The sequence below is a fragment of the Manis pentadactyla genome, chromosome 4 (assembly GCF_030020395.1).
Source record: "Manis pentadactyla isolate mManPen7 chromosome 4, mManPen7.hap1, whole genome shotgun sequence".
In the NCBI taxonomy this organism is placed as follows: Eukaryota; Metazoa; Chordata; class Mammalia; order Pholidota; family Manidae; genus Manis; species Manis pentadactyla.
Genome location: NC_080022.1, coordinates 138,036,816 through 138,056,281, shown reverse-complemented (window position 1 = coordinate 138,056,281; position 19,466 = coordinate 138,036,816). Strand labels below are relative to the sequence as shown.

At 40.6% G+C, this 19,466-nt stretch overlaps 1 protein-coding gene across 5 annotated transcripts in view; it reads left to right on the top strand.

The window, feature by feature from the left end:
* The window catches only part of KIAA0753 (KIAA0753 ortholog), a 57,109-nt gene extending 38,497 nt beyond the window's left edge, over window positions 1-18,612 (top strand). For 4 of the 5 annotated variants that reach the window (XM_057501005.1, XM_057501004.1, XM_036896180.2 and 1 more), the window contains 6 exons: window positions 281-364; window positions 3,215-3,400; window positions 4,546-4,627; window positions 8,588-8,708; window positions 9,173-9,397; window positions 17,135-18,612. In XM_057501005.1, coding sequence (XP_057356988.1) covers window positions 281-364; window positions 3,215-3,400; window positions 4,546-4,627; window positions 8,588-8,708; window positions 9,173-9,397; window positions 17,135-17,252 — 816 coding nt within the window. In that variant the 3' untranslated portion in view covers window positions 17,253-18,612. Of the gene's footprint in view, window positions 1-280; window positions 365-3,214; window positions 3,401-4,545; window positions 4,628-8,587; window positions 8,709-9,172; window positions 9,398-17,134 lie in introns of those variants that run through there. The other variant, XM_057501006.1, reaches the window with a different exon arrangement.
* The last annotated feature ends 854 nt before the right edge of the window (window positions 18,613-19,466 follow it).

Here is a 19,466-nt window from a genome sequence, read left to right as displayed (position 1 = left end):
GAGGAACCTGTGGAACAGAGAAGTTGAGTCATTGGATAAAAACACACAGGTGCTCTGACAATGTTTACAAAGTTGAAAGACGAAACAGGGCAGAAAGCCAAGATCACCACATGGCATTTATTTTCATGAAGATGAAGTGCTTTGAATTGCTGCAAAGAGCCTAATATAGCTAAAGCTGTGAACAGTTGCAACCGAAAGTTATTCTGGTAGCAGAATCCATTTGTCCTAATATGGGTTGTAAATGTTTACAATTTATAAATGTACTTGTCTGTTTTAATAGAGAGTCAATTCTTCTCTGGAAGCAGATACTCGTTTGAAGGATCGGCCATCGGTAAACACAGTAACAGCCCAGCCTACAGAGGAGGTATGTGTTGTGTGGTGTTGGTGTTCTGGGCTGGCACTAGTACTGTTCCATGATAACGTCCTAAGTTGTAAGGAACGTGATACACAGATTATTTTTAAGCACTAGATGATCCTACTCAGGAATGGTGGAATTATTTTTCATATTTGACATGTTAATTCTTACAGTGTATATTTAGCATTATGACTTAGATCAGCCTTGCAAACAGCTCACAGAACTCTCTAGAGCCCCAGATTTTTGTCAGTGGCTCTTTTCCTCACCTGATGACAGAATGTGGGTGCACTGCATGACCCTGAGTGTTGAGCCTGCAGCAGAAGAATGGCTGTCCTCATTTCCTTTCATTCAGCCTAGTTTGGCTCATTACTGGCCTGATTTCCTTTATACTTAGGGCCTAATATTTATTGACAGGGAAGCATTTTTTGAATGCCTAATAATGACCAGTGTCTGGCCTAGCAGAGGAAAGGTGGCTCAGGAAAAAATGATAACATTTGAGAAAAATAAAAACATATGTTATATTAGTCCACCCTTGTGCTCTTCCTCTGGAGGACTTAGGTTTAGCATTTGTGGGAATGTTCCTACCCTGTCTAGGCCTAGGACTATGGAGTGGAAGGTGCAGATTGCATCCATCGAATCTCTGTGGAGGTTTGGAAAGAAGTTAAAGCCCTCAGAGCAAGGAAAGGGCAGAACAAGTGTAAAGCTTTGAGTTTGAAGGAAGTTTGGAATGAAGCTCCACCAGCCCAGTGACCTTAGCAATAGGAAGAAAGTTGATTTCGAGAATGTATCCCTGTTCTAATTATTATGCAATATGTTAGCTGCAGCAGATTTTCATAATCTTTGCAATTGTAATTTTATTGTACCTGTATGTTGCGACAGAGTCTTACGTGAGCTGAAGCTTTGAAGGCTGGAGGCTGAAGTCGGGTGTGCTGTGGCTTGGTGTTCAGTGCAGCATAGCCACCAAATGGTGCTTTTTTCCCTAGCAGAATTATGAGGTTAAAACCTAATCTAGGGAGGCAGCTCCATACGGCATTTTAATTTGAAAGACAAATGAAGTGATTATAAATGCTGTCAGTGAAATTTTCAGACATATTTGAATATTACTAGGAATGATCAGCCTTATATATAAGAATTATTTCTGTAGGCACTAAATGGTCATTAATGCAATTTATTAAAAAAGAAAAGTAACTCTATCTAGTATTTCGTATTCTCGGCTGCTGTTAAACATCAGCATCATTACGAAGAATTTCCTAGGCAGCACCATCAAGAGTCAGTGTTTATAAATAACTGCATAAAAACAAACAACTCAGTGAAATTGACACATGGAGTAAACAGAATTACTTGGCTATGTTAACTTATAAAAGATCTGTGGGACCTTAAACACAAATTCTCAGAACTGTCACCTCTAAAACGGAGAAGACATTTGCTGTGCGTAACAAGTAGAATACCGCTCTCAAAAGATTTACTTACAGACAAGATGATTCTGTTAGCAGGAGAAAGCTCTTGGAAGGGCACCATTGTACTATACTTGTCTGTTGCTGCCGCTGTTGCCATTAACTGAACTTGCACATGAAATACTTACATTTTTCAAAACTGTATGGATTTTTTTTTAAGTTACATATGTCCATGACTAAATAGTCAAACAATTCAGGAAAATTATAATACAAATAGTGAAACCTCTCCACAAACTGATACCATATGCTTTTCTGTGCTGCTCTTTATATTTTGGTGCTCTCTCTCTGTCAGCATGTTGAGACCTTCCTTATCTCTTTAAATAGCACATAATTTTCTTGATATTCCATTCCTTACAGATGAAAAATACTACACACAGAAATACCCACACACAAGTTAATTAACTAGACCTGTATTATTGGTTTAGTTCCTAGATATTTTTGTAATTTTATTGTATTAGTTATTCAACTGATGTCTATTTCTTTAACTTTGACTAAAGTTGGGCTTTTCTTCATATCTTTATCAGCCACTAATGTATTTTCTTCTCCGAACTGTTAAAAGGTTTTGTAAATTGCTATGGCAGTGACCATTCACTGTGTGTCTCTTACTTCCTGCCAGCCACTGTGTAGGTGTCCCAACGTGGCAAGCGCTCTTGTGATCCTTGCAACTCTGAAATAGAAGGTTATTATTTCTTAATTACAAATAAGAGAGTTGAGGCCCAGAAAGGTTAAGGAAACTTGCCCACAGTTGCAGGCATATCAGTGGACAGAACCAGGATTTGGTGTCCCAGAAATGTCTCATTCCAGAACCTGATAGGGTCATTTCTCCAGACATTCTTTCCAAAAGTCTGTTTCAGAACAGATCATAGTCATATATTAGAAACAAAAGAAAGACAGTACATGTAAAAATGCTTTATAAACTGCCAAGTGCTTTACAAATACAAGTCAAGAAAGGCTGGTAAAGCTCTCCTGAGTTGTAGGTAGAAAGTCTCAAGTAAAGACCAAGAATCATGAACTTTGTGTTGTCATGAGCAGATGTTTTTACAAGAGCATTGAACTAAAGAGAATAGATATATCTTCTGGAATATGTGAGATGTAGAATATTGGACATTCTGAGGATAGCACAAGGAAGACATTTGCTTTACCAATTGGCAAAATAGATAACAATGATTATTTACAAGGGCAGTAGTGGAATTATTTGGTTAATGCTACCATTTAAATGACTGTAGTAGAAATTGTACTGGTATTAAACTACTTTTGATGTTTACTGACTTAGGAGAGGTTTGATTGAGCATGGAAACACTGCCAGTTGGATTGCTACATGGTTGGTTTATTAAAATCAACTTTAACCTTCCACTCCTTCTGTCCTCTTTCCATTGCCTTTTCATCCTCCTCCCTTGTTTTGTAGGCTGTAGATGTTCACTGTGGACCCAACAGCATTGGTCAGCTGAATGATTCTTTGGAAGACACCCCTCACAAACTCTGGCCTATGATTCACTCTAAGATCTTGGAGTCTGAAGCCTTAGCCGCCTTGGGGGATGGCAAGGGCAGCCCGTATCTGGAGACCATGATGCTCCGCGTGGAGGAAATGGAAGTAAGGTCTGGGGCTGCCAGCTCTGGTCGGCCACTGAGGGCTGGCCTCTGCTGAGAGAGAAAAGTTCTCATGCCTGTGTAGCTTAGAACTTTACAGTCACACACTCCTGACTTTAAATCCCAGCTCAGCTGCTAACCAAGTGCATGACCTTGGTAAAGTCACCCTCTCTAATAAGTAGTGTGTTTCTAGGGATAAAATCAGTATGCGATATCAGCACACAACTTGACACATAAATCAGGAAGGGATCGTTATTATTATCCCCCGATAGCATTGATACGTGATTCGAAAAACCTTGGGACCAGAGCGCAGTCCCACAGTGTGCCTGTCGACTTCTTCCTCCCTGAGCTGGTAAGTGCTGCTCAGGCACCTCTTCTACCCTGCCAGCATGTGCTCCTGACAGATCACAGGTCATTTTTCCTTCTGTAATTCCTATAATACTACTTTAGAATGTTTTTTTCTCATAGAATTTTAGATCTTAGGCATTACCCAGCCAACCCTTGGATTGTTCAGAGCAGGGAATTAAGATACAATAAGGGAGTAAGTGATGTGGCCAAGGTCACAAAAAATTCCTGTCAGAGCTAGGATGAGAATCCAGGTCTCTGGATCCCATTTCAACACCTTCTTTTTAATTGTACAGGAACTAAATCTCATTTTGGCTTTGCTGCCAAATAGAAGCAGAGGGCAGACAGTTTTTTGGTGGTTTTTGAAAATTTAAAGTGTGTAATTTATATTAGTCTTATAACTGATTTCTCCTTCTTGCGGGTAACTGTCTGGACCTGAAGTGTCCAAAAGGGTAGTGTCTCGCCATATGTGACGATTTAAATTTAAATTAATTAAGATTAAGTACACTTCTCACATTTTAAGTAGTTAGTAGTTAGTGGCTGCTATGTTGGAAATGGCAAATATAAACATTTCCATCATCACAAGTCCTAGTGGGCAGTGCTGATCTAGATCAGATTAACTAGATTGATTGCTTCATTTTATTTTAGACTTCACCTTATAAACTAATCACTTCCTGGCCTAGCAGATGCCAATTTCTGGCAGTGTATCTGTTTCAGATGTGTCTGCTGAACTATTATATCCTTACTGGTTCCGGGTTTTAATGGAATTAATTAATTTCTTATAAATTAAACATTTTTTAATAGAAATACCAGGAGACAGTTCGCCAAAGATACAATAAAATTGCATATACCGATCCTCATCTTTGGATACAGGAAGGAAAAAATGGTGAGTGTTGCCCCCAGTACCCTCCCCCTGCCTCAATATTATTTTCTAAAAAATTTCAAATATACAGAAAAATTTTAAAAATTCTACAGTGGACACCCAGATACCTCACCTCCTGGGTTCTACAATTAGTATGTTGCTGTGACAGTTGCAGCTGTCAGTACACCTCGTTCTAAACATTTCAACAGCAACTAGAGGTTATACTTCTTATGGCTCTTTTTCCTTTGGAGATAACATTTACATATTATATATAATAAATGCACAAACTTTAGATTTGATGGGTTTTAACAAATGGATACACCTTTTGTTACCCAGACTCCTAGCAAAATATGGACTGTATCACCTGAGAAAGTTCCCTTCTGCTCCTTCCTGGTCAGTTACCACCTAGGCAACCACCATACTTGTTTTTCACTGTAGATTAGTTTTGTCTGTTCTAGAATTTCATATAAATGGAATTCTGCAGGCATGTGTTCTTTTGTCTGAGGCCTCTTCCATTCAACATGATGTTTTATAGATCTGTTTATATTAACTTGTTTTCTGTTGCCACTGTAATATTCAAGTTTGTGACAAGTTAAAACACAAATTTATTCTCTTATAGTTCTAGAAGTCAGAAGTCAGAAGTGAGTCTTAAAGGGCTAAAATCAAGATGTTGGCAAGGCTGGTTCTTTCTTCTAGCTTCTTAGGATGCCTGCATTCCTTAGCTTGTGGTCACATTACTCCAGACTCTGCTCCCATTATAACATTACCTTCTCCTCTTCTGTAGTCAAGTCTTCCTCTGCCTATTAAAGGACAGTTTGATTATATTGAGGACCCACTCCAATAATCCAGGATATTTCCCCATCTCAGGGTCCTTAACTTAAAGTCCCCCTCGCCATAGAGCGGAACAATCAATCACATGTCCTGGCATTACAGTATGGACATTGTGGGGGTCATCATTTAGCCTTCCACACTGTATCGGTATTCCTTCCTTTTATTGCTGAGTAGTATTCCACTCTATGCATATACCACATCTAGTTAATTCATTTGCCTGTGGATCTCCATTTGGTTGTTTCTAGTTTTGGGGTATTAGAAATAAGTCTGCTATGAATATATTCATGTGTAGTCTTTGTGTGGACTTAAGTTTTTATTTATCTTGGATAAACATCTTAGAGTATACTTGCTATGTCATGGATAGGTGTTTGTTTAACTTTATGAAAACTGCCAAAAACTTTCCCCAAAGTGGCTGTACCATTTTACACATGCATCTACATTGAGTTCCTGAGTTCCTGTTGCTCAATATCTTTGACAGCATTTGATGTTGTCAGTCTTCTTAATTATAACCATTCTGGTGGGGTGTAGTGATACTCACTGTGGTTTTAATTTCATTTCTGTGATAAATAATGATGTTTAGAGTAGTTTGAAGTGATAATTTGCCATTTATATATCATCCTTTGTGAGGTACCCAGATCTTTAGTACATTGTTTTTTAATTGGATTATCTTTCTGTATTTGAGCTGTAGGAATTCTTTGTGCATTCTGGGTATAAGTTCATGTCAAATACAAGTGTGTGTGTGTGTGTGCTTAAATAATAGCTTTATTGAGATATGTCACATACCATAAAATACACCCTTTTAAAGTGTACAGTTGGGTAGTTTTTAATATATTTAATAGAGTTGTGAAAACATTACTGCTGTCTAATTCCAGAACATTTCCATCACCTTATAAGGAACCCTGCATCCACCAGCATTCATTGCCTATTCTCCCACTTTTTGCCCCAGCAGCCACTAATCTACTCAGGTAGATGTTTGCAGATACTTTCTCCCCATCTATGCCTCACCTACCTGTTTTCCCAAGTGTGTCGTATTATGAGCACTTAAAAACCTGGTAGTTTAACTTAATCAGTTTTTTCCTGTATGTTTTTCCTTTCTTTGATCTAAGAAACCTTTGCCTACTCCCAAGTTGAGAAGAGAGTTCTTGTTTTCTTCTAGAAACTTTATGGTTTTAGCTTTTATGTATTGGTCTATGATCCCACTTGAGTAAAAGTTTGCCTATGGTTTGAGGTAGAGGTTGAGGTTCTTTTTTCTCCCTAATGGTTACCCATTTGTTCTTGGGTTTATCTTTCTCCTCCATTTAAAAAAGTTCATGCACACACATTTTGGCTGCAGTTGCCGAGCTGCTTTCTCAGTTTTGTCTGGAAGAGTTACTCAGGTTCTGTTTGACTCATGCTCATCAGTTATCCCCTTATTCAATGAAAGCAGGTGGACAAGATGTGTTAAACACCACCTCTAAGGGGATTTAGGGACTCTGAGTATTGAGAGATGTAAAGGAGATCTGGATCTGGGAAGCTTACAACAGAGCCTCTGTCACATACAGTTTTTTAAAAGTATGAGTTTGGTATATCATCTTAGAAGAAGTATTGTCTATGTCAAATTTTGACAGGAAGATGAGCCATCTAAAACAATACCAATGTTCTCCTGTGTTTTCTTGAATTTTACAGGACTCTGTTCTGTGCTTGTGTTGGTCTCTCCCCTCCACCCCTACCGCAGCTCCCATTTCATCCTCACATGACGGTTGACCCACCCTTGGAGGTTGGCTCACATGACCCTTTTTGGGTATTCCTGTACTGGAATTTTGCCCCGTTCCTTCCATCCTCACTGCTGAACTTCCATAGACTTCTGGCATGTCCCCCTGTGGGCTGTAGCTGTTTCTGAAGGGCTCTCACTTCTCCCAGCTAAATCATAGATTCCTTGAGGCCAGAGAATTTGCTGTATTCAGTTGTGGCCCCTGCTGTGCCTAGTGTGGACCTGGCATAGGGAGGACCCTTCTAGTCATTGCTTGGTGAGTCCACAGGCATTTTAGCATCTCTTTATATGGAAGCCAAGAAAAAGGAAATGTTGAAGGGCAATTTTTCACTGAAGGGCAGTTTGTTTCACTGAAAGGCAATTCGTTTCATTGATGGTTTGGCCATTGGCCACAAAGTTAGGTTGCATCACTCAGAAGATGGCCTTACCAAGGACTCAGTGTTCTCTTTTCTCAAGGACAATTTAAATTATTAGTCACCAGCTATGACTCTGCATAGAATGTAAGTGTGCATCGAAAAGGAGCTCTTTTAGAACACTAATAGAAATCAGATTTTGGATGCTTTAATTCCAGAATCATGAAATCCTAGTGAGGACTCTGTTTCTAGTTGTGGTTGTATGTTCAGTTGCATCACAAAACCAAATTTAAAGTGATTTTTGAAATGTGCTGTGTCTCATCTATATGTCTCACCCTCTCATTCTCTGTACAACTGAAAATTATCATACTTAGTAATATTTTTACAAAAGCTGACTTATGCAGCATTTCTGTCCAGCAGTAAGAAATCAGAAGCACATATATGTGAGTCAGGTAAGTTGTTTGACTTATAGGTGCTTCTTACCTAACAGCAGGATAAATTTTCTTCCTTTACTTGAAATACATTTAAATTACAAATAATTCAGAATTCAAAGAGCTGTCAAGCCTGCAAGGTATAGTTAATAAGTTAATGTTTTGACTATCATCATGCAGATTTTTCCAGCAATGCCCAGAGACATATTAAATCGGCTAATTGAGTGTTCTGATGTGACAGTTTTTTTCCTTCTGCAGTAATCAAACCATTTAAAGGCTAAAAAACCCAGCTGCTTCAGACTCCTTGACTGGGCAGCTGGACCTGATGGGAAGCCATGTAGCCCGGGGCTCTGTGCAGACCTCTTCAGGGAGGCTTCCAGGGCCACAGAGGCTTTGAAAGGAGTTCATTCTTTCTTAAGACTGATTCCTCTTCGGTTTGTTTCTTTGTAACTTTGAAATTCACCGTTTCATTTATGACGAGCATTTTTTTCCTCATTGCTCTGCTAGCTAGATGTGTTTATGTGTACGAACTGTACGAGTGGTGTTCTCACTAAGGACAGCTCTGACATGTACATGCCTTTGCTCTGTGTGCAGTCATGTTATGCCTCTCCTTTTCTAGACCACAAAGTCCCAGCAGTAAGTGAAAGGCCTCTTTCTCCTCATCCCATCAGGATCACGACCACAGCAGCTTGCAAGGACCCAGATGTGAACATTGTGTTAGAAAGGCCCCGGAATGGCAAGTAAGTGGTACCTTGGCCGTTGGATTTCACGGAGGCTGGCTGCCTTCAATGTTAACTTTCCGAAGCTTTCAGTTGCCACCAGACAGAATGAAATTCTTTTGAGCAGGATCTTGTCAAACTCCAACATGGCTCAGTAAAAATAGGGAGTTTGTAAGACAGGCATTGAATTGAATGTCTTAGGGCATCTTAAGGTACCTTCAATAGCATTTAGCTGGTGGTCACCACTGAAAGCACCCCACTGACATATGTGGTTTGTGTGCTGATAGTTTCCTGCAAGATGTGCTTTATGAATTCTTGTCTGCAAGTTATGAATTCCTACCATGGGGTTAGTCCAGGGAAAAGGGGAGACAGTGAGTGATGAGAAGATGTTGAGTTTTGGTCACTGAGAGAAAGAGAAAGGAAGGTAAGCCTTTGGCTCCCAAACCATAATTTTGAATGCTTTCATCATTTTTATTTGCTCTCAGTTCCCTGAATGAAAGTGTGGAAACAGAGGAGAGATCGGAGAAAAGAGAGGCTCCCCTTCTCTCCCTTTCAGAAGATTCTCCACGGAAAGCGGGCCAAGCTGCCCTGTCTGTCCCTCCAGGCATGCTGCGCAGCATCGGCGACTACTGCAGGTGCTTCGAGCAGCACCTGCGGTTGATGTCGCATGAGGCCGTGGGCTCTTTTAGCCCGTGGCTTATGGCAGAAAGGTCAGTACAAGCTTATGTGTGCCTCTGTTAGGAACCAGGTGCCAAATGTTCCCTGACAGGAAGGCTGGAGAAAGGACTGGCCACTGCCTCATGCTGTGCTTTGGGCCCCAGAGTTCCAGCAGTTGCTGTTGGGCTGGTAAACAGGCTTTGTCTGCAACTGCCTTTTCTCAGAAAGGAGACTGCAGAATAGCATGGGTGATGCCCTCTGGAGGAGCATGCTGCCCCTTCCTAGGGGACAGTGTGCAAGTCAGGGCAGGTTTATTGTTGCTGTTGGCGAGGGTCTGTCAGAGGACGCACAGTACGGCCTGTGGGAAACGGTGGGGACTGTGAGACCTTCATGGGCAGGACGAGCTGCACGTAGAGCAGCAGCAGGCCTTCAGACTCCACAGCATCGTCTCAAACGCTGCTCCTCTAGAGTTACCTGCTTTGAGAAAAGTACTCTGTGGGGGCATAAAACCAAGGCCCAGTGCGACTAAGTATTTCTTCTATGTAAATAGTTAATTGAAAGATACAGGTAAGTCCATTTTTAAAAAATGGGGCCCAAATTTAAATTCCTTTTGGGTATCATTTTATTACAAACATGCAGATAAGTTTCATCATTGAGGCATGTAGTTTATAATGATTATATTTCTTTCTTGAACAAGTTTCAGACATATTCCAGGAGTTGATAATTACCTCTTTTTTATTTGCTGATTCTTTTATGTATTTATTAACATTTCCCACATACTAGCCAGTGCCTCTCAATATAATTTTCCTCCTCACCAGGGGTATCAGTTAATCACTGTTTCTTGCCTCCACCCCATTCTTGCTGCTGAGATCCTCTTTTCTCCTACCCATCAGGCCCAGCAGTATGACTCTTGCCCTGGGACCTCTCTATCTCACCCCCTTAAGTGTTAGAGGGCTCAGTCCTGGGTTAGAATCCTTTTCTTCTAGTGCCCTTGTCTTCCTCTTTCTTGGTATGCACTTATTTTGATGGAGCATATCCTGCTTTGTGTCCTGAAGGACATTTCTTGCAACTTATATGTTTGAATGTGTCTTTATTCTGTCTACATACTTGATTGATGATTTTGCTGAGTTTAAAATTACTGGTTTATTTTTCCCAAAGAACATACCTTCCTCCTTTTGTGGGGGTGAAGGAGGACTTGTCACTTAGCTGTCAGAGCAGAAGTGCAGATCTGCCAACCTTACGGCTCATTTGCACGTTTCAGCCCATGTCCTCAGTTTCTCCTCTGTACCTCACTCTGCCCTCCTGATTCTCAGTACTGTTAACTGCCTGAGTCTGTTTGACATTTTGTGAGACAGATGGGCTTGCTTTTCCTTGACCACTCCCTTGACAGACCCTGAGGCTTTGGCTGGCTCAGTGCCAGTTCTTCCTTGTGCTTCTACCTCCCGGAAATCTTAGACATTTCTTACCTACTTGTTGTCTGTTGTTTTCTCCTTAGAGATTTGTCTGTCTATTTCCTTTCTTTTTGGTGAGCTTTTGGGTAGGACTAGAGATAATCACCATGTTCCCTCAGGTTTAACCTGAAGTCCTAAGACTTCTCTTTAATATGAAGTATCTTCAAAGTGTACGAGACCCTTTGTCCTGGTTGCGATGCACATTTGTTTTCTTGGGGAGGAGAAGAGGTGAACTTGCCTCGTTGCCTGTGTTAACACACGGTCCTGAAGCATGCTCGCTTGTTTTCCCAGAGCCTGTCTGGCTTGGTTAGGCTAACAGGCATATGGGGAAATCCAAAAACAAGCCAAGGAAGATAAACTATTCTTTGTATGTTCTTACTGCTTGATTAGCGATATGTTTTGTTCTAGTTGTTTTGTAGATGTAGGGGAAAGCTCTCAGCGTGTAAGGAATAGCGGGCCAAAATGTAGAGAGGACAGAGCTATTCAAATATGCCTGGATTTTTACAGATGGCTTCCTCTGCTGTCCTCGATCCTTGAGTGACAGTGCATCTGGATATCCTGGTTTCAATCTCTCTTATTTTTGTTTCTGATTTGAGTGTTCTTCAGGTGAGAGTTACATTGCTCAGCTCTTGAAAAAGATTTAAAGACAGTTGACTTCATCTGCTAGCCCCTTGGGTGAGAGGGAAGTAAGCTGAGTTTTTCTTCTTCTTTTAATGTCTCCATTTCTCCTTCCATCTGAAGAAAAGCACTATCCCAGTGATCTAAAGGAGCAGATGATATAAACTGGGTGTGAAGGGAAGGCTTAAGGTGGTGATGCTTTCAATGAAAGGAAACTTGTTCAGAAGTCCTGACTTGAAAAACACCAGGAAACTTTTGGTGGGAAAGGACAGATTGAAATATGTATTTGTCTCTGCATCCCGTATCCCTGTCCCACTATATGGTCACTATAAAAGACTAAATAAAAGGCATGAAACCATAAATGACAGCAAACAAGAAAAAGCAGTAAAATTTTGGAAACCATAAAGCAATTAGGCAAATGGCAAATGACTTAGCAGACCAGACAGAGCCAAGTGCCTGATGAGGGTAGAGCCAAGAACCAAGTTGTTTTGTGCAGAAGGACCCTGATAAAGAGTCAGGAATGGGAAGCACCAGATGCTTCTGTAGGCATAGGTACTGGTGAGTCAGAAAATAGGAGGCTTGGGTGAAATTCTCATTCTTGGGAATGTAGCAGAAAGCTAAGGTAACCAGACATCTGATGAAAACCATGAAAGATAAACAGGCTATTATAACAGATAAAAGGAATTTCAAAGCAGAATGTAGGAAGCAGAATAAAACATTAAAAACAAACGAATTAATGTTCTCAGAGAACCAACGGAAGCTATTTCACCATGAAACAAGAACAGAATCTATAAAAAAGAAACTTTCAAAGAATTTTTTTTAAGTGCCAAGAAATTAAAAGTATGGCTGAAACAAACTCACTAGAAAGATTCAAAGAAAAAAGTCACATCTCTCAGGCAGTAGTAGAACAAAAAAACCAAGCAGATAGAAAATATAGAAGAAAAGATTTTAAAACTAAGGGGGTATTCTAGGAGATGCAGTGTCTTAGCTCAGGCTGCCATAATAGCATAGGCTGGTTGGCTTAGACAATAGCAGTTTATTTCTCATAGTCCTGGAGGCTGGAAAGCCCAAGACCAAGGTGCTGTCAGGTGGGTGTCTGACGAGGGCCTGCTGCCTCATTGGCAGACAGCCGTCTTCTCGTTGTGTCTTCCGCTGGCCAGGAGAGAGATCATCTCTCTCTTTGTTTCTTGTTAGGGCACTAATGCCACTCTTGAGGGCTCTACCCTTATGACCTAATTACAAAGGCCCCACCTCCTAATACCATTACAGTGGGGATTAAGCCTCCACATAAGGAATTTTGGGGGACACAGATTTTTCAGTTCATAGCATCCAATATCTTAATAATAGGGGCTCCAGAATGCAAGAACAATGAAAAAAGGAGGAATGGGAAATTACAAAGGAAATGCTGAAGAAAAACTCCGCTAAGGCTGTTTGTCTCTAGATTGAAAGGGTTCATCAGTTGTCCACTGTGAGTGAATAAATGAATAAATAAATAGACTGAACACATCATGGCATATAATTATGGAAAGGAATTATGAGCATCCCAGTGTAAGGAGAGAATGACAGAAGGCTCCAGAGAGTTGAAAATGGGCACATTCAAATAACCAGAAATCAGAATGGCATATTGTTTTCAATAGCAATACTGCTATATTGTAACATACTTCCAAAATTTTAACCTAGAATTCTGTGCTCAGTTAAATTATTAAATATAAGGTAGAATAAAGACATTTTTAGGTATGCAAAGTGTCCAAAAATTTTGTTCCCATTCACTGTTTCTCAGTAAGTTTCTGGAGAGCCTATGCCACCAATACAAGGTGGACATTGAGAAAGAGGAAGACCAGATTTAAGAAACTTAGACTCCAGTGTGGAACTTCCAGATAAGAGAAGAGTTTTCCAGGGAGAATAAAAAGCAACTGGTCCAGATTGGAGTAGGAGGACAGCAGACTCCAGGCGGAAGAGTTTCCAGGGGGAAAGTCAGAGTGGGAAAGGTTAAAAAAAGAAGATAATGGATACATTACCTAATGTGTTTGAATGTATTGGGAATACCTCTATATTTCTCTCATAGTTTGGGAGTGAATTCGGGATAGAAATATAGAGAGCAAAGGAAATATAAAAACAAGGTAATCACTTCTGTTTCTGGTACTGGCACAGCTTGATAATATGGAGCACCTCTCCCACTGAGGATAACTGTTAATAGAAAAGCCAGATCGAAAATGAAACATACATGCTGGAAGGCATCAGGAAGTTAACTGGGTAATGAAGATAATTGATTCAGGGTCCTGGAGAAGACAGGGATCCAGGGAGGTTAGGTAGCCCATTGTCTGGCACTGGATCATCACTTCTGGAGAGAGCTGAGTGGTACTTTTGAGGGCCCTTCCAGATCAGCGGACACAGGTGGGAATCCAGGGCTGGTCGTGGTGGGGGAGTTGCCCTGGTGAACTTTCCTGGTGGACTTTTCCTCTGGATCCTGAAGGGTGGCTTTCTCAAACTAAGGGTGGCCTGCATGCCACTAGGCCCTCTCAGAGGCTCCACTCAGCTCCAAACTGTCCCACTTCTGGAGATTGAACTGAGATTGATTTTAGATTATTTTCCCCTAGATACCAGGCAGAAGCAAACTGTTTTCTCTGAAGAAAAATTTTCTCTGAAGACATATAACATCATCTTAATTTTTCTACACTTTTCAAATATAATGTCTGGTAGATAGGAATAACCAGGTAACAGAGAGACATAGAAATAACAAGAACAGACCCACAGCAGGTCCAAATATTAGTGCTGTCAGACACAGACATTAGAATAACTGTACCTACTACGTTCATAGAGTTAAAAGATACAATTTAGAATTTTAGTAGAGAACTGGGAACTAAATCTAAATGGAACTGAAAAAAGCAGTTTCTGAAATGAGGGATTCACTGGATGGGCTTAATAGACACATCAAAACTAAAAATGAGAGACTTGGGGTGTAAGAAGAAAATATCCAGAGAGATGCATGGTGACACAAAAAAGGCTGAAAATAAAGAAGAGAAGATAAAGGGACACAGGGGATAAAGGGACAAGGTCTGATAGGGACAAGGTCTGATAAATATGTAGCAGGAGTCTCAGAAGGAGGGGAGAAAGAATGGGTCAGAAACAACATCCAAAGAGATAATGGTTGATAACTTCTCCCAAATAACAAAAGACATCAAGCCATAGATTCAAGAAGCTTTAAAAAGCTTCAAGCAAGAAAAATAAAAAATCCATATAGAGGCATGTCATAGTATTATGAAAAATGAAAAAGGAAGTCTTAAAATCAGCTGGAGGAAGGGAAAAGGAGAAACAGAAATGGTAGGAGCTGGGAGACCTGGCATATCTTCTCAGGTTCTGAAAGAAAAGAATTACCACTCTGGAGTTCTCAGCCCAGTGAAATACATTTGAAGAAGGATAAGGGAGGTTCCAAACAAACAAAGCTGAGAAAGTATGTATATGTATATATTAGACCTTTGCTATAGGAAATACTAAAAGGGTATTTTTCAGGTAGAGCAAAAAGAGTCACAGATGAAAAGTCAAAAATACAGGAAGGCGTGAATTTTTGAAAAGTCAATAGGTAGGTAAATGAATACTGACTGTGTAATAATAACTCATGTCTTAAGGGTGTGAGTATACATTTAAAACAACTGATGATATATAAGTCAGGAAAAGGATAAGTAGGGTTAATGTTAGTGTTAAGTTTCTTAAATTGTAAAAATAGTAACACTGTCAATTAACATTAGACTTTAAGTCAAAGATGTTTATTATAATCTGGGGTGGGCACTAAATAGTAAAAAGTTATGTAACATCCTAATTAATAATGAGGAAAGAATGTAATAAAATCACAGAATCCAAAAGAAGGCAAAAAAGTAGAGAGAACAAATAGACAAGTAGAAAATACTTAGCAGAAGAATTTATAGTGGAAGCTCAAAAGTATCAGAATTATATTAAATGAAAACTGTACAGTCCAATTAAAAGACAAGGTTGTAAGATTAGCAGCAAGACAAAACTGCTGGGATGGGAATAGGGTGGAGGGGACCGGAGAGGGAGAGTGATGCTTACCTGTGTTTACCTTTTTTGTATAAACTGACTTTGGGAACCAAGGCTAGACTGAATCCTCTGTGTTGAATTAGGATTGGAGGTATTAGGAATTTACGGTTTTTGAGAGATAGAAAGATTGAGGGTGTGTGTTTCTGTTTGTCTCCCTGAGTCTTTCTGCTGAGAGGACCGGGAGACAGTGGTAACTATAACAATAGCAGTGAACACACTTGGAGCCCAGATCTTGGTTTCTAAATACTGTTCTCCAGGAACAGGTACCAGGCTCCTTGGAGAAATGGCCAGTTCCAAAATTGGAGCTGTGAAAATGTAAGAGGAGCCTGAGTCATCATTTTGTTCCAGAAAGAAAAGGTTCAGAGACTGATAGGGCCATGTCAGGAGGACCCTGGAGCCAGATTGAAGGGGCCCCTGCTGGCCACTTGGGGACATTTTGAGTACCAGAATAAGTAATAATAGTGAGTATAGACTGCTGAATAAAACAGGAACCTGTAAGGCCTAGCTAATACGAATGAATGAGTGAATGAATACATACATGAATAAATAAAGGAGAAGGGAGGGCTCTTCATTAAGTAGGATGTCAACTATTCAACGCAAAGGGAGTGGTGGAATGAGCAAATCTGCCCTGGCATTCCTGTAATAGTGGCTACTGGCCAGTTTGATGAGAAACAGGATATTTGCATAGTCTTAAGTCTCTCCTTACAATATACTTACTCATTACAAAGGGAAAATAGTAACTTTGCAAGGAGAAACCTGCAGACATCACCATAGGCAAGTGATAAAAATTAACAGTCATCAGTAGTAACAAGTAGATGCACTGAAGGGACACAATTTCCCTTCTGTGATGTTTGTTCCAAAAATGTATAACCTGAATGAATCTGACTGTGAGGAAACACCAGACAAACCCAAGTCGAGAGACATTCTACAAAGAAATGGCCTTTACTCTTCAAAAAAATGTTAAGGTTATGAAAGACAAGACTGAAAAACAATTCCATATAAATAAAGAGATGTGACAAATGCCACGTGTGTCCTGGGCTAGAAAAAGTTTTCTTTTAGAGGACATTATTTGGGCAGTTGGCCAAAATTTGAAAAAGGTCTGTAGGTAAGATTAGATTACAACATTGTATCTGTTTTAATGTTGTGATTTTCATAATTGTCTCATGGCTATTTAAGAGCATATCCTCACTGTGAGGAAATGTACACTGAAGTACTTTGGGGATAGTAAGTCTGCAGCTCACTCTCTGAGAGAGAGAACACAAATTTGGAGTATTCTGCCTGCCCCCACCCCCCTCCCCATCCCTCAGAGCAGGCACACACCCTTTCCTGTCAGGCATGTAGGCCCCTGTGCAGCTGGTTGGAGCAGGGTTGTTGCTAATTAGTTTCTAGTTGATTCTGGTCTCAACCAACCCGAGGTGAGTGAGGTTGTCCTGTGTATTACATACAGTCCCTCCCTCCAGCCTGACTTTGGGATCCAAGTGCCACCATCTTAATGTCAAGGGAAGCAGGGTTTCTCATCTTGTTTTCCTTCAAAAGTCTCTTGGCTATGCCTGGACATTTGAATTTCCATTGAAATTTCAGAATTGCCTTGGTAAGTTCCCCAGCTAAGTGAAAGAATGCTCCCGTATTTGGCTGTCCGTACCTTCAGCTGTGTCGTCTGTCTTCCAGCTTTTCAGAAGAGCTTGTAGATGAAGCTCTGGGGGCCGTGGCTGCTGAACTTCAGGATATGTGTGAAGATTACGCAGAAGCTGTGTTCACCTCAGAATTCCTAGAGGCGGCTGCCTAAAGACTGCAGGGCACGACCCCTCGTGCCACACTGGAGAAGAGACAGCGCCGCCCTCTGTTTTAGGCCACAGGAAGTCCTCATCCTCGGCTGCCCATCCAGGCCCTGAAGGTGCTGCCCAGTAAAGGCAGGAAATGCCAGCGAGGGCACCCTCACTTTGCATCTTCTCGTTATAGTAATGGTTCTGGCCGTTTATGATGGAATGTGTTATATGTGTCAGTGCCTAGGAAATGTGGATTGATTATGACAATATAATATTTTCTGAATTATAATTTTCCTCTTGAAATAATATGTTCATTCCACTGACTCAGCTTGGTGACCTGAATGTTTTGAAAGGTAGTATGTTTCACCCAGGGATTCAGGTTGCTATTTCGCCTGTGGGTGGCGTTGATGCCAGCAGAAGCACGGCTACTCTCTAGTCCCGTCGCCAGCTCGTGTTTCCATCTTTGGCAGCTTCCTGTCAGGACACCTGTCCCTGCTGGGTTACAGACTTGCATGGGGCACAGAGTTTAGTTATGCAGCCAAACCTCTGATCTGTTGTAGCTTATTAAACATCAGAACCCATCAGTTACCAGGGCACACCTAACACATTGCTGGAATTTTCAATTCCCAGGTACTTTCTTACATTTTTTGTTCTTCAAAGTCTTTCATTGCTGTGGGTTGATGTATTCTGATATACTAACCTTTGTCTGAACTCAGGGAGCTTTGGGGACCTCAGGAGAGGCCTCCTGTGCTTGGAGAAAGGAGCAAAGCCCACTTCCACCTTTGGGGAGGGCAGCAATTTCATTTCTGGATGGTGTGAAGACCTCTGGGTCTCCCCTGAGAAGGGAAGGAACTGCAGAACCACATAGCTTGGTCCTCGGTTGTCTTAAAAGTCATATTTTACCAAAAGAAAAGCCTTTTTTTTTTCCTTCAGAAATTCTGAATTCAGAAAAGGAAAGGAATGTACATAAAAAATAAGGGTACTGCCTGGAGAAGCTTCTCTCAGTTCTTTGCCTGAGGCTTGGTGAGACAAATGTGAAGAACGCGTGACGGGGACATACCCGTGGAATAATGTGAATCTTTTTATAATGTTCATGTTATCATCTGGGATTTTTCTCAGAAAACAAGTATTTCAGGTGATAATTTAAGATGCTTGATCACACTTATTTGTGCAAAATTGATTTTCGTTTGATGTTAATGGTTTCCTGCTTAATTTTATATAACCTCAGAATAAAAGGCTTCAAGGGAAAGCAAAAGTCTTTAATTGAAGGAGTTACATATATACACTTGATAGGAATGTCTGTTATTGATGGCTTAAGGTAATTTGTGTGGCAGTTTTTACTGTGGTGATTTTTAAAAATAAACTCAGTATTTTAAAGTATGTACATGTCTATTTGAAATAATTTACATCTTTTTTTCCCATAGACAAAGTAAAATGTGATTTTACAGAAACCAGAGAGAATACTTTCATATTTGATATGAGCATAGTGGATAATTTACTGAGCACCTACTGTGTACCAGGCATTGCTCTAAGTGCTTTCCTCTATTCATTTACTTAATCTTCATCTGTGTGAGGTGGATACCATCATTATTCCCATTTTATAGATAAATAGAATGAGGCACAGAAAGGGGAGATGATTTTGATCAAACAAACATATACTGAACGATACCATTGTCATGGTTTCACTTATTCCCATAAAGATAATTTTAGCAGTTTTGAGAATTCACTCAAGTGCATTCTTCTGCCTGTTGTCCCCACACAGCATGTCCTAGACACTGTTGCCTGGAGGAGTCCCTCTCCTGGGCACGTCCTGTCTGCTGAAGGGTCAAGTCCAGACCCCTTTGTTTCAGGATCTTTCCAGTCTCTCTCCACTGCTCCCTCCAGTGGTCTTGTCTCCCTGTCTCTTGACTCACGTGGGTGGGGCCTACACCTGCCTGTGTGTCCAGTGTCTATAGTCCTGGCCCACAGTGAACCTCTATGGCCAAAGCATTCTCCAAAGTCAAAACTAAACTGCGAGAAATAAAAACTTTCACTTGAAAATGGAGGTTGAATCCTTAAAATATAAATGTTCACATGGATAGTCTTGCAACTATCTCAGACCTCTAGAAGTTTGGTTCTTCATGAACGAAGGTCGACCCCCTTAGTCATTCTTAAGTCCCCTTTAGTTTTCTCATAACCTAGTCGTGTATTTTCAGGAACAGAAAAACGCATGAGTTTAGTATTTCTGTGTTACA